At 52.6% G+C, this 14,391-nt stretch overlaps 1 protein-coding gene across 2 annotated transcripts in view; it reads left to right on the forward strand.

Annotated features, from left to right (window-relative positions):
• Nucleotides 1-900: 900 nt before the first annotated feature.
• SIN3B (SIN3 transcription regulator family member B) overlaps nt 901-14,391 on the forward strand; it is a 37,447-nt gene continuing 23,956 nt past the window's right edge. Inside the window, exons 1-6 of one of the 2 annotated variants that reach the window (XM_079916106.1) lie at nt 901-1,042; nt 1,275-1,381; nt 1,495-1,548; nt 2,656-2,809; nt 9,376-9,576; nt 13,708-13,851. In XM_079916106.1, the coding sequence (XP_079772232.1) occupies nt 926-1,042; nt 1,275-1,381; nt 1,495-1,548; nt 2,656-2,809; nt 9,376-9,576; nt 13,708-13,851 (777 nt within the window). In that variant the 5' untranslated portion in view covers nt 901-925. The remainder of the gene's footprint in view (nt 1,043-1,274; nt 1,382-1,494; nt 1,549-2,655; nt 2,810-9,375; nt 9,577-13,707; nt 13,852-14,391) is intronic. The other variant, XM_079916107.1, reaches the window with a different exon arrangement.

Raw genomic sequence — 14,391 nt, forward strand, 5'->3', positions numbered from 1 at the left:
CGGGGCTTTCGGCAAGGGAAATAATATGTGCTGATGTACGGGGCCAGGAAGCAGCCAAGCTAGGCAGACATTGACAGGAGGTTCTGCACAGAGAGAGGGCAGCTTGCTTGGGTGGAAAATTCTGCAGGAACAGGTTTCTAAGGGCCAGGTTTTTATTACCTTCAATGCTGCATGTAGGTGCTTAGATTTCATTCACAAGAAATAGGAAGATCTTGGAGATTTGGAAGCAGCTGTGGAATGATCACAGTTCTTGATAGCACTGGGACTGGAAAAACTGGTTAAGAGACTCCCGAACTGATCCAGTGGGGAAGTGATGGGATCAGGACTAGAGAAGTGAAGATAACAGGATCAGGACTGAGTCAAGAGCAATTTAGCAAAAGTTCACCCTAGGGCCCTGTATTAGGGTGCTGTGTGCCCATATCCCGTTGTTACATCAACCCTATAAAGCAGGGGTCCAGAACACTTTTTTAGTAAATATATCAGGCGTGTAGATCTTAGCATCTGTCGCAGCTATTCACCCTGCTGTTGTAGCACAAAGATAGCCGGAAATGACCGGTAAACGAGTGGGCGTGCCTGTGTTCCAGCAAAACTTTATTTTACAGACACCGAAATTTGCATTTCATAGAATTTTCACGTGTCACGGAATAGCCTTCTCCGATTTTTTCCAACTTTTAAAATTGTAAAAACCATTCTGAGCTTGCTTGTGGGGCCGGACAAAAGCAGGCAGCAGGTCTTGCTTTGCCCACACGTGGTATGTAAAGCGTTTTAGTAGCATTTCAGTTTTAAGGGTAAGATCCTACAGGGAACCTTCAAGAAGCCCCGCCTTCCCTGGCGTCACCAGGCCAAGCCCCTCAAGGGCGGGGCCAGCGCATGCGCGGCCGGGCCTCGGGCGGGGGCGGGGCGGGCCGCGGCTCCGACTTCCAACATGGCGCACGCTGGCGGCGGCGGCGGCGGCGGCGGCGGCGGCCCCGCGGGCCGGGGGCTGAGCGGCGCCCGCTGGGGTCGCTCGGGCTCTGCGGGCCACGAGAAGCTGCCGGTGCACGTGAGTGGTGGGCCAGCCCTCGCTGGGAGACCCCTGTCGTCCAGCCCCCGCAGGCCGGCGCCCCCCACCGGGCCCCGCCCGGCCCTCGGCCTCCCCTCCGCGCGGCCCCGGACCCCCGACTCCCCACCTCCGCCCCTCGGATGCCCGGCCCGTCCCCCTCCCGCCGGGATCCCCGCTCCCGTCCCCTCCTCCGCGGACCGCGGCCCAGCTGGACCCTCCCCCCTCCCCTCAGGTGGAGGACGCCCTCACCTACCTGGACCAGGTGAAGATCCGCTTCGGCAGCGACCCTGCCACTTACAATGGTTTCCTGGAGATCATGAAGGAGTTCAAAAGCCAGAGGTACCAGCGGGGCCCCTACCCGTCCCGGAGGGCCACCCTGGGCCTCAGTCTCCCTGAGCGGGATGGGAGCCCCCAACTCCGGCTGCCCCTCAACAGGGTGACCCCTTGTGCAGGTTGTCGAACTTCTGGGAGCCTCAGTTCCTTCTTCCAAAAAACGAGACGGAAAGGTACCCCCTTGTGGAGCTGTTGCGGGGATTCCTGGAACGAGGGCAGTGATGGGGTGCGGCAAGTGAGGCAGTCGAGCAAGCATAGAGTCGGATCCTGTCTTTACTCAAAATGTTGATTTTTTAAAAGAATTTTGTTCGTTGGGGATTTTTAAAAATTATTTTCGATTTTTTTTCAAGCACTGCATGAAAATGTTATTTATCTTGATTGTCGAATATTGTCGCACTCTCTTAAATCTTATCCCCAAGGTGAGTGCCTCACTTGCCTCACCCCAGTGCCAGGCCTGCTTGGAAATAATGCGCATAAAATGCTTAGTAAGGAACCTGGCACTTAGAAGGCCTTTAAAACACATTAGCTGTATTCATAGGCACAGAATCAGGAGGGTTAGAGATAGACCGGGGACCTCCCGATAGATAGTGAGCTTGTTTGACAGGGGCTCACTGAGGCTTAGAGTGGGCCAGCGGTTTGCCCAGATCCACCTTAGGAGCAGGGACAGGACCAGAGCTCAGTCCCTCTGACTTAGATTCTAAAGTGTCACATCCCCACTGTGCTGCTTCCCCCTCTGAGGAAATACGGAAGGGCCCGCCTGGTTTCCTTCCACAAGCATGATGCTAAGACCTTGGCCCTGACTGAAGCCCTAAGGGAGACCCTGTCTCTCCCCTCAGATTCTTAGCAGCTTTCATACTTGCAGGGCCTTTGACATTTATACATTATAGTCACTTGCTGGGAACAACTCCTGTGTCATGGTCTCCTAATTCATGTGAAATGAATCTGTCTCCCCTTTAGAGGGCTTTAACCTTCTGTCACTGTATGGAACCCAGGACCTGCAGCTGGCTGTCCTGACATTTTCAGAACCTAGCACATGAGCTTGCAGTGTTTCGGGAGCCGTGCTGTGTACATCTTCTGTGGGTTTTGCCAGGAAGGCACAGGGAGCCCAGGCCCGGTTGCCTTGGCAGTGGATCGCCGTGGGCAGAATCACGCCAGTCACATTTGAGGGTGCTTCATTGTCTGTTGAGGAGCTCGTGCCATGGCACGGGTAAGGGAGGAGTCGATTCTGCTTTCAGTTTGCTTCCCGAGACGCTTCTGCCCACTCTCATTCTTCGTTCCAGCATCGATACTCCTGGAGTCATCCGACGAGTGTCGCAGCTCTTCCACGAACACCCTGACCTGATTGTTGGATTCAACGCTTTCCTCCCTCTCGGGTACAGAATAGACATTCCCAAGAACGGCAAGTTAAACATACAGTCGCCTCTGTCAAGCCAGGTATGCCGCTGCAGTGCTTTGAGTGATCTGGCCTTAGCACAGCCCACCGTGGTACTCAGATACGCAGGCCGGACAGCGTGGCTCGTGTATTTCACAGCTGGAAAGCTGGTGAAGAGCCGATCTTTTTCTTAAAATGCATCTAGCAGAAATCAGAATAGATTGAAACACCTACATAGGCAACCTCTGCATCCCAAACTGATCCTTTTGGCGTATTTAAATCAAGAGCGGATGTGTCTGTGTGTGTCAGGGAGGCATTCTCCTGACACAGTTGTACGTCCAGTCAAAATAATTGCGTCCACAGTCACGGAGGTCTTGGTTTGAGGCTCTCCCCCCGAGCGCACTAGGCAGGCCACGCTTGTAGTTGGGCCTGTGGTCCCTCTGATCACCCTCGGTGCCACCCACAGAATAAAGCGGTGGAGATGCATGTGTGACTAGACACGTTTATTGTCGCTGTGCTTCATTCACCTGCCAGCAGGATCACTGACCGAGCTCAGGCTTGTGGCTTTGGTCCCTTCTTTCTCGAGTGACAGGTTGCTGCCTCTTCTATCTATGCAGTCCCTTCTTGTGTTTGCTCACCAGATCCCCTGAGAAAAAGAAAGCCTGTTTGAGCTTTACTTTTATAAGGTAACGGTTGTCTTTTTCTCTCCTCGGCCCTGTTGCCATTTAGGGCATAACCCTTTGCTGCGGGGGTGCTGTCTAGGGCATTGTGGGGTGTTCAGCCGCATCCCTGGCCTCCACCCGCTAGGCCCTCACCCAGTCAAGACAGCCAAAAATGTCTCTAGACATAGCCAAGTGTCTCCTGGGAGCAAAAATCACAGCATTGAGAAGTGCTGGTGTAAGTGAATGAGCTCTTTCAACCTCCTCCATCTTGCCCCAGGGGTTTTTGCAGGGAAGGCAAAAATCTACTCTGGATGCATTTTGTAGGTTTCTCCTCTGATGATAAAGGAGACTGTAGTTTCCTATCAATTAGGGAGTCAGGATTTGAAAAGAGAGCAGTGAGAGGCAATGTGGCAGTGGCTGGTCCCTCTCCGAGGGGGGCTGGCACATAAATTCTGCCTTTTCTCTGCACAAGGCAACCTCCACCGTCAGAACATTGTCTCATTAAAGCCGAGGAGTGCACCTCAGTTTTAAAAAGGAACTTGGAAGCCTTCGGCTACTGAATTCCAAAAGCTTCCATTTCATGTTTGCAAATGGAGCCCCAGGAGCCAGAGGTAGCGCTCCTTCCTCCAGATGATAAAAGCCTTAGCGGAGATTAATCTTCAGAACAGTCACGGCTAGGGGAGAAAAGCAAGCTCGTTTGCAGGAGCGTGTGCAGGAGCACTTTGCTGAATCTGAAGCGCTGCGTAAACACTGGGTGTCATTACCATCACTTGTTAAGAAAGAGCTGGAATCCAAGGCCTAAATTGCACTCCACGTGTGAAATTCGCCTTCTCAAGCCCTGTTGGAGTAACTGCTCTTGGGGCTGGATCTCCACATGAGCCTCACCTTCCCTTAAGTAGCCAGAAGGCCCCTGCTGCTCCACACACAGCTTCAAGGACTATTGGAGAGACAAGGAGACCGGGCCAGTCTTGTCCGCCCCTAGGGGATTTTGTGACTGCAGGTCTGTTAACTTGAAGACGGGCTTGATGAGAACTTTCCCTTGATAGCTGCCTACCAGGGCTTTATGGTCTCGCTGCAGCCTGGAAACAGCCATATGTAGGACCCCTTCCTCAGGGGGAGAGGTACGTGTCCTTCGTTCCCTCGGGACACGTGCCACCCACGTGGTTTCAGTCACATCCACGGACCTGCCACGTTTCCAGCCCTGCTTCACGCCAGGCGCAAACGCAATGTCTTCTCACCTTCCTAGAGTCCTTCCGAATCCACAGTAGAACTTTATGGGGCTCCCTACTCGCCAGTGCCCTGGTGATTTTTTTTAAATTGGTTTTTCTGGCTTCACTATTTTGAAGTATAGCTCCGTGTGTGTGTGTGTGTGTGTGTGTGTGTGTGTGTGTGTGTGTGTGTGTGTGTGTGTGTTTCCAGTTTTCATCTCATCATGTATCCTGTCAACTATAGACAAGGAGGGAATAGTTCTTAGATGCTGAGGAAGATAAATAAGTCCTAGCCTGTGGGGAGCCTTTTGTGCAGGGTTTCTCAGCCTTGGCACTGTCGCCACTGGGCCCAGATCGTTCTTCCTTGTGGGGGCATTTTGTGCTCTGTAGGGTGTTGAGCAGCATCCCTGGCCTCCACCCACCTGATACCAGGAGCGCCCCCTCCCCCAGGATGACAACCTGAAATGTCTCTAGACATTGCCACGTGTCCCCTGGGGGGCAGAATCGCCCCAGTTGAGAACACTGATCTAAAGGGAAGATAGACATGTGCCATGATGTGGGAAGTGTGGCCAGAGAGGGGCCGGGGACCGTGGCAGGAAGAACGTCCCCCTGAATCAACATCTTTTAGGATCTGGTTGGCCTTAGTTGTAACGCCACCTCCTCAGAGAGTCCTCCACTCCCATCCCCAAGTCATTTTCACAGCACCCCGTTTTATATACTTCAAAATAACATAGCAAAGCTAAGAAATAGAAAATCCACTGTTTCTTGTTGGTTTGCCTTCCCTGGCAGACTGAGTCCTCCAGATTAGACAGGAGGGCTACGTCTGTCTTGTTCACGACTGTCCCTGTTCCGGGACGTCAGAGGGACGGGACACTGGATGTCGGTGGGAAAGTGATGAATCTTGGCTGCTGGGTCTTGTTCAGGGTGGACCCTGCCTCTTGGGGCCGGCCTTCTTGTGCTTGGCTGGGACGACGGCTGCTTGGATGATGAGTAAAGAGATAAACCTTGAGGTGCAGCTTGTAATTTAGTGACCCCTTTACGTTCAAAGGGAAGCCGGCCGTCTTCCCTCCGGGAAGGGTCATTCGAAGTTCAGTTAGTTCCTGGGAGGTTGCCTCTCGTGTTTGTCTTAGTCACCCATGGAGCAGGTGTAGGCCACCTCCTCTGTGCCAGGCGCTGAGAGTCATGGCTCTCAGGGCACTTGCATGGTTGAGGTGGGGACTCACGTGAGACACATATGGACAGATGTGAAATACAGGAGGGAGTCCAGTGCTGTAGGTGACAGACAGCAGGGGCCAGGCCTTGGGAGGTGCCGTGGGCAGAGGCTGAGTGAGGGGAGCAGGAGCCATGCCTGTGGCCCCCCGGGGAGTCTTCCTGGTGGGGACATAGAGGCCTGAGGTGGGAACGAGTGGGTGTGCCTGAGAGACAGCCAGGAAGCTGGTGTGGTCAGAACCTGAAGCAGAGAGTGTGGGAGAGAGAGCCAGGAGCGTGGGAAGCCAGGGGAAAGTTCTGGAAAGGCTTCTCTGGCTGCTGTGCCAGAAGTGGACTGAGGGGGCAAGAGCGGATCTGGGAGGCTAGGGAGGGGCGTGGGAACCAGTTGGAGTGGACGGTGATGTGGGCCAGGGGTGGGTGTCAGTGAAAGCGAGAAAAATCAGTGAGATCACCAGGGGTGATTGCGGGATGCCTGAGTCTCTGGGTGAAAGCAGCACCTGCTGGGATGACATGGGGGTGGGCCAGGGGGCTGTTCTGTGTTTGGAAAGTCCATCTGAGGCATGTCTTAAATATCTGGGTGGGGCTGTATGTGGACACTCAGATGGACAAGTCTGCCATGTAGGGCGCTTATCAGTGTCTAGGAGGCGTTTCTGACTGTGCCTGGTTGAGGCCACCCACAGCAGGCAGAGAAGACAAAAGCATGGATTGTTCTAGAAAGTTTAGACCAAGGGTTGGCAAACTGTGGCCCAGGGAACAAAGCCAGCTTATTTTTGTATGGCTGGTCATTTTTACAGCTTTCAGATTACTTAAAAAATTTTTTTAAATTGTGATATTTACGTAACATAAAATTCATCATTATGACCATTTTAAAGTGTCCAATTCAGTGGCTGTTAGTGTATTCACAATACCATGCAACCACCACTACTAATCCCAGAACATTTCTATGACCCCAAAAAGAAACGGTACTTCCCAATTCTGCCCCCACCCAACCAGCCCCTGGCAACCACTAATCCACTTTCTGTCTCTGTAGAGTTTCCTGTTCAGGATACTTAATATAAATGGAATCATATACTATATGTCCTTTTGTGTCTGGGCTTCCTTCTCTCAGCATGTTTTCGAGGTTCATCCATGTTATACCAGAGCATCATTCCTTTTTAAGGCTGTATAATATTCCACTGCAGGTATGGACCGCATTTTGGTCATCTGTTCATCAGTTGATGGACAGACACCTAGGTTTTTTCCACCTTCCGGCGATTGTGAACACTGCTGCTGTGAACCTGCACGTACAAGGATTTGTTTGAACACCTGTCTTTGGTTCTGTGGGTGGATACCTAGGAGTGGAATTGCTCAGTCACCTAGTGACCATGTTTAACTTACTAAAGAATCGCCAGACTGTTTGCCACAGCAGTTGCACCATTACTGTCCGGCCTTTTGCCGAGCCCTGGTCTCCAGGGGTGCTTCTCCCATCTTGTCACCGTGACTCACTCCAGGGAATTGGAAGAGGCACATGGTGCTTGAAAATGCCCCCTCGCAGTGGTGGGGAGGGAGCTCCCCACAGCCTCCTCTGAAGCAAACCTCGGCTCCGAGGCTGCTCAAGGGCTGCTCCCTTCCCCCTGCCCCTGTCCAACTCCTTCCAGCTCCTTCTGCCGCCAAGCCTGTGTACCATGAAGGAACATGAGCACGGACTTCTGTGAGCTTAAGCAAAGGTAATCAGGAACAGCGTCCCCGAAGTGTCATAGAACAAATTCTAGTGCCAGGGAGAAACGGTGCTTAGAGTTGTGACTGCTCTGGATCTTTCGTGTCTGTGTTCCTCGGCTCAGACTTCCTAGAGTTGCCTCTACACCCGCTGTCATGGGCTGAATTGTGCCCCCACCCCCAAATTCATATCTTGAAGTTCTAACCCTCAGTATCTCAGAATGTGACTGTATTTGGAGATGGGGTCTTTACAGAGATAATTTAGGCAAAATGAGGCCATTAGGATGGGCCTCAATCCAGTCTGACGGGTGTCCTTATAAGGAGAGGAAATTAGGACACAAGGAGAGATCCCAGGGATATGTGTGCACAGAGGAAGGACCCTGTGAGGACACAGCGAGAAGACACCCGTCTACCAGCCAAGAGGCCTCAGGAGATACCAACCCTGCTGGCACCTTGATCTTGGACTTCCAGCCTCCAGAACTTCAAGGAAATAAACGTCTGTCACTGACGCTGCCCAGTCTGTGGTATTTGTTGTGGCAGCCCCAGCGCGCTAGTAGACCCACTCAGGTACCTGTGGGTGTGCCTGGTGGAGGTGTCTGTTGTGATGACAGTTCTGCAGCAGTGGGCAGCAGTGTGCCCGGTGTCCCCTGGAGTCTAGGGTCAGCTGTGGGTGCCAGAGGTGGTGCCAGGCGCCACAGGGGATTTTATCCTTCATCGGTCCATCTGATCATCCCCAACAGTGGATGAAGCCCACTCTGTTCCAAGCACTGTTCCAGGCACTGAGGATATAGCATTGACCAAAATAGAATCCCTGCCCTCCTGGAGTTTGCCTTCTGATCAGGGCTGGGGAGAGAATAAAGTAAGTAAAATATGTTTCCTATAGGAAGGTGATATGTGCTGTGGAGAAAAACAGAGCAAGAAAGGGGCTCAGAGTGCTGGGAGATAAGGGTCATTTTATTTTGGTGCAGGATGGTTCTGGAAGACTCGCTAACACTGTGGTGTGTTAGCAAAGACCTAAAGCTGAACCCGAAGGATCCCAGCCTGCCCGAGACCCAGTTGGGGACCTGCAGGATGCCCAGCCGTGGTCAGTGGCAGAGGGAGGCCGCCCTCAGGACCACACACAAAATTCCAGTTTAGAAGCATAAAGATCACCTCCTTTGCGGGGTGGTCCTGTCCCACTGTGCATTAAGATTCCGACTTCCCAGGAGAGAGGTGTATGTCTGTTGTTTATTTTTATTGGTACTGACAGAAAAGCACATCAGTGGAGAGCATGCTTGATGACTGCTCAGGGCCCATCTCTCTTCTCTCAAGTGACTCGCCCCAGGCCTAGCACCAAAAGTCCCGCAGCCCTGGGCAACCTGGACAGTGGCCCCCCCTCACCTGCAGGGTCCCAGTCTCATGCCTGCTGACAGCTGGTGCTTTCACACCTGAAAACAGTCTTGCTGAAATGGGCTGGCCAGAGGTGTGGGAAGACTTTACTCTGCTCCAAAAAGGATTAAACAATCCACTCTTTGTAAATCTCTCCCGAATGCTAATTTCTCCAAGTGTATCGAGTGTGCCTCTCAGGTTCATGTTCTTTGAATCTGTTGGAAGGATCAGGCAGAGGTGAGTTCGTGAGACTCTCCCAGGAGCGCGCAGGCACTCAGAACGCCGAGGTGGGGCTGTCTCTGGGGGCCCCCTCCCTGCTTCTCTCTCTCCAGGCCCCCAGAAGTAACCTTTTTCTGCGTCGACGTAAAAAACTTGGCTCTGTGCTAAGTTTTGCCTGTTCTTGCACACTGTGGCTCAGTCTGGCGTTTCTCACAATCTGTTCCCGGTGCCGGGCCCAACAGTAACTCACTGTTGTACTGTTGTCAGGAGAATTCACACAACCACAGCGACTGTACAGAGAACGTCAAGCAGCAGATGCTATATAAGGAGGACAAACCGCAGGTGCCCTTGGAGTCAGATTCTGTGGAATTCAACAACGCCATCAGCTACGTGAACAAGATTAAGACCCGCTTTCTAGATCACCCAGAAATCTACCGGTCATTCCTGGAGATACTGCACACTTACCAGGTAAGAAGCCGTAGGTCACACTTCTTTGTGGGTGTTTGTGGCATCATCCAGTATCAGGTGCATTGGAAACATTCAGATTTTCTAATCTGAATTCATGAAATCCTGGAAAATTCTGATTAGCTCTTTTTTTTTAGCATTAATCTTTTTTTTTTTTTACCGTGGTAAAATATATATAAATACAAAACTTAACCAACTTTAAGTGTACCATTCAGTGGCATTAAGTACATTCACGTTGTTGCACAGCCATCACCATCATCCATTTCCAGAACTTCTTCATCTTCCTCACCTGAAACTCTGTCCCCATGGAACACTAACGGCCCCTTCCTCATTTCCCCCAGCTCCTGGCGCCCACCCTTCTGTCAGTACTTTCTGTCTCTATGAATCTGACTCCGATAGGGACCTCCTAGGGGTGGAATTGTACAGTATTTGTGCTCTGTGCCTGGCTTGTTTCACTTAGCGTAATGCCCTGAAGGTCCATCTGTACCGTAGCATGTGTCAGAATGGCCTTCTTTTTAAGGCTGAGTAATAGTCCATTGTACGGCTACGCCTTATTTTCTTTATCCATTCATCCATCAGCAGACACTTGGGTTGCTCCCGCATTCTGGCTCTTGTGAATAATGCTGCTGTGAACGTGGATGTACCTGTTGGAGTTCTGTTTAGGTTTGATTTTAATTTGCCCCTTGAGGCACCTCTGCACCCTCAATAGGAAACACACATTAGAGGATTAAAGAAGAACCCAAGAAGATAGTTTTCTTTTTATAAGATGGCTTAGTTATTGTTTAGACAATAAACTACCCTTTATTTATGCTGATTACAACCGGGCTTTGTGCCAGGTGCTGGGTCGGCAGGGATGAATGGTTGCTGTTGCTTAGGAGTTCAGTTTAGACGTGGAGGAAACTTGGAAATGATTAGGGTGGACTGGAAGGACTGTGTGTAGGACAGGTGTGTCAGGGTTGAGGGCTGCTGACCCCATAGCGGGTTACGGAGAGGATACTCAGGTTGAATCTTGGCAAATCAGTCAGAACCGTCAGTCAAAAGGTGGACTCTCGGTGCTGGGATTGGCCTGTGCAAAGGCCCAGGGGCCAGAACAGGCAGCTGGCTTCAGGGGACTTAGCAGGAAGTGCAGGCAGGCGGGTGGCAAGGGACATCTGTGTCATGCAAGGAGTTCGGATGTCATCCTCACCCAGACATGGAGTTTCTGATGCCTTTTATTTTTCTAAGCAGCAGAACCCACTTTTAAAAATGAAATCTTCTGCACATCCTTGATAAGTGAAATTAAAACATGGGATTCTTTTTAGCATAAATGTTTAGGATCAGATTGATAGCATTTGCTCCCTGTAAACGCACTGGAACTGTTTCAATACTCTAAACGTGTGTGGGCAGTGGTGCCAGTGACATGCTTGGTCCTGTCAGCCTCATGTCCAGTGTCTGCACGGTCCTTGTACGGCATTGAGAACTTCCTGCTTCTCACAGATAAGTGGTTGCAAGTGGCAGCTGTGAACATCAGTCTGTGTGGAGGGGTGATGTTGTGATCATGGGGGTTTATGGGCTCTTCACAGATTCCGTGGGGTCACCACATCTCAGGGGCTGGGAGGATCGTTAGAGGGAAGGCCAGCAGGTATCTGTTGTGTTGATGGGAATGGAGGGGGGGGAGAGGGAGTGGTTTGTTGGCGTGTAGAGAAGTGAAAGTGACTTATCCAAGGTCCTAGCAAAGGGCCACAGGTTGATTTGGAGAAAGTGTGAGGAAGGAAGTACGGCTCAGTGTTCCCCAGTCAGAGCCACAGGGAGTTGGTTGAAATGCAAGCTGCCTGGGCCTCCCCTCAGAGTTGCTACCCCAGGTCCTGCCCAGCATCTGCTTTTTGAACAAGCCCCCTGGCGACTCTCAGGTTGCCTGTTTCTTCAAAAGGAGCTGGAAATCTGTATCTCTGTGTGAGTTCTTCCTGATTTTCGAACATCGATGTGGATTTTTAAAAGACACCGTGAGGCCAAAGCAGCAGCTCTAGGGCCATACGTTACTGTTTTTTATCTCTGTTGGGCCTCAAGTCAGACCTTAGCTGTGCCCCCTGCCCCCTCAGAGCCCTTTGCCTCACCTCCCGGAACCTCGGGGTTCTTATCCATAAAACGGCTACAGCGCTGTGGGTGCTGACCCCAGTTAAATATGGTTAACCGAGGTCACTGACACAAGCACGGTGCTTGCCTCAGGTCAGCCATGGGCAGCTGTTCCCTTTATACAACTTCGAACATCTGTCGTGTGCCTGGATGAGCACAGCCAGTTCTGCCCTGATGTCCCCCAAAATGACCGTGCTTTGCAAATAAATGCTCACCAACCACAGGTCTTATGGAAAAACGGGATCAGAGCGTGAGACTCAAAAACTGTGTCAGCAACACATTAAAAAAAGATAGGCACCTACTTGAAGCCGGTAGCGCCGTTGTACGCGCATTAAATGGCTAAGCATGTTGTGAATATTGCAGCACGTCCGGCACTTGACCTTGGGAAAGACCTGAGTGTCATGTGTAGACATGGGTGTGGAAAGGTTGCAGCCTGCGGGTCACTGAGGTACCAGGAGCAGGTTTCCTAAAATGGGATGGGTTGTCACCCCAGAGGGGGGTCAGGCAGAGTGGCTCTAGCAGCTGAGGGAGCGATGTTGGGGGCGTGTGTATGTCGGGGGTCGTGTATTACCAGGTGGCTTGGCTCAGCTGGGCGCACTTTTCCACATTCACCCCATGTTGCTCCTGGACAAAACCTGCCTCAGCAAATGCAGAATCCATACCACGCTCAAATCATTCCCTAGTCCGTGTCCCAAACAGATCTGTGTTCAAAACAGGTGTTAGAGCAGAACTGACTCTCTCTGCAGGAAAATTCCCAGGAGGTACGTCCCTAGGTCAGAGGGTGTGCGCTCAGCACATGATCGTAGATGGCGCCAGGCTTCCCTCTGCCGGTGGCACCAGTCTTCCTTTCCGCCTTGTAATGAGAGCGCCCAGTTCCCCACACCCTCATCAGAAATCACCAGTCCTTATGCAATCTGATGAGCAAAAATGCTGCGACGCCGTTTTAAATTGTATTTCTTCAGACATCACTCAGTCTGATCACTGTTTCATCTGTATAGCGATGATTTGTATTTATTGTCTGAGCTGAATGGTCTTTGCCTGTTTTTTTCTTTGGCCTTCAAGTGTCCCAGTAACTTTGGTCAGGAGAGGGTGGAGGCAGTTTTTTCTCCCCCCAAACGGGTGCTCCGTGTACCAGGATTGGGAAGTAACTTTGCTCAGGGTACATAGGGCCGAGAGGGGAGGGCGTGCAAAGGGCTCCCCATTCCTTGTCTCTTCCCCCTTCGCAGCTGTGGAGGGGGGATGTCAAAGCCCTGCTGCTGGGAGGGCCCGACACCAGCGCCTCATGCTCTGTCACGTTCCTGGGTGTAAAGTTGACAGGGACTAACTTCTGATGGCCGACTTGGGTTGTGTTCGCTGCTTTCTGCCCTGCCGACCTGGGTCCCGTCTGGTCCTCATCTTGTTGCTTTAAGCTCCAGGTCAAGCCATCTTCCTTCCGGAGTCTTAGTGACTCTGGGGGAACAGGTCCTTTGACCTCTAAGTCCCTTCCCTTCCTTCTTCACCCTCTGCCCCTTCCAGACCCAGAGCTAGCTCCTCAGTCCCCTGCCCAGCAGAATGAGTCCCCTTGACCTTGAGAGGACCGTGGGTTCGCCACTGACCTTGCACTTCCCCAGCCTCTGCTCAAGGGTGCTTGAGGGCTGGGGTCAGGTCCTTCCATGACCGTCCCCTCCCACATCCCCTCCACACTCCCAGCACAGGCCGCATCCATGGCCGGGGCTCAGGCCGCGTCGTGCGGCAGGGTCAAGACTCAAGCGCACAGGCTGTTCTCCAGAGCAGGGGGTGGGGGAGGGGGGGAGTGGTTGGGGAAAGGGGGCGGGGAGTGGTTAGGGGACACCCGGAGGTGTCAACAGGGCAGCGGGCTGGACCCCCTCTCCTGGTGGCAGCAGTCACGGGCTCTGCCAGCCAGTTTTCTTTCGTGAGTCATCCCTCTGTCTCCTCCACAGTGGGATGCCTGAATGTCACAGCCTAGGGTGCCTCCTGGTTCCTTCGCTAACGACTCGTTTTCCCTCCCCTGAAAATTGGCAGAAGGAGCAGCTGAGCACGAAGGGCCGTCCGTTCCGAGGCATGTCTGAAGAGGAGGTGTTCACCGAGGTGGCCAACCTCTTCCGCGGCCAGGAGGACCTGCTCTCCGAGTTTGGACAGTTCCTGCCCGAAGCCAAGCGGTCCCTGGTGAGTACAGAGCACCGATGCCAGTCTGGGGCCACGTTCTCATCGGCCAGAACCCCCTGCCAGTGCAGCCCCCAGGCCAGGCCAGGTTTATCCACTCCCCAGACACACTGAGTTCCCTCAGAAGCCACAGCCAGTGCAGACATGCACGGGCCCCCAGTGCAGGCTCCACCTCCACGGGGAGCTGGCGCAAATCCTCAAAAGGGCTTCTCTGGACAGACAGCAGCCAGGTGACGAGGGCTGGCTGGGAGGCAGAGTGTCTTCCCATGGAGACCTGCCTGTAACCAGGTCCTTGTGGGAGGGTGCGGGAGGGGTCAGGCTCACTGCCTACCCCCCTGGAGGGACTGGGTGGAGGCTTGGCAGTGACTCAGGGTGGGAGTGCAGAGAGCTGATAGCAGAGGAGGGGCCTGCGATGGGGAGGTTGGGGGTGCAGACTGCACTGTCAGCCTTTCTGCCTTTGCTGTGGACTGAGGCCTGCTGACCTGCCCTTTCCATTTCCTCTTTTTTTTTTTTCCTATGAACTTATGGCTTTTTAAAAAAAAA

The sequence above is a fragment of the Stenella coeruleoalba genome (assembly GCF_951394435.1).
Source record: "Stenella coeruleoalba genome assembly, chromosome: 3".
Taxonomy (NCBI): Eukaryota; Metazoa; Chordata; class Mammalia; order Artiodactyla; family Delphinidae; genus Stenella; species Stenella coeruleoalba.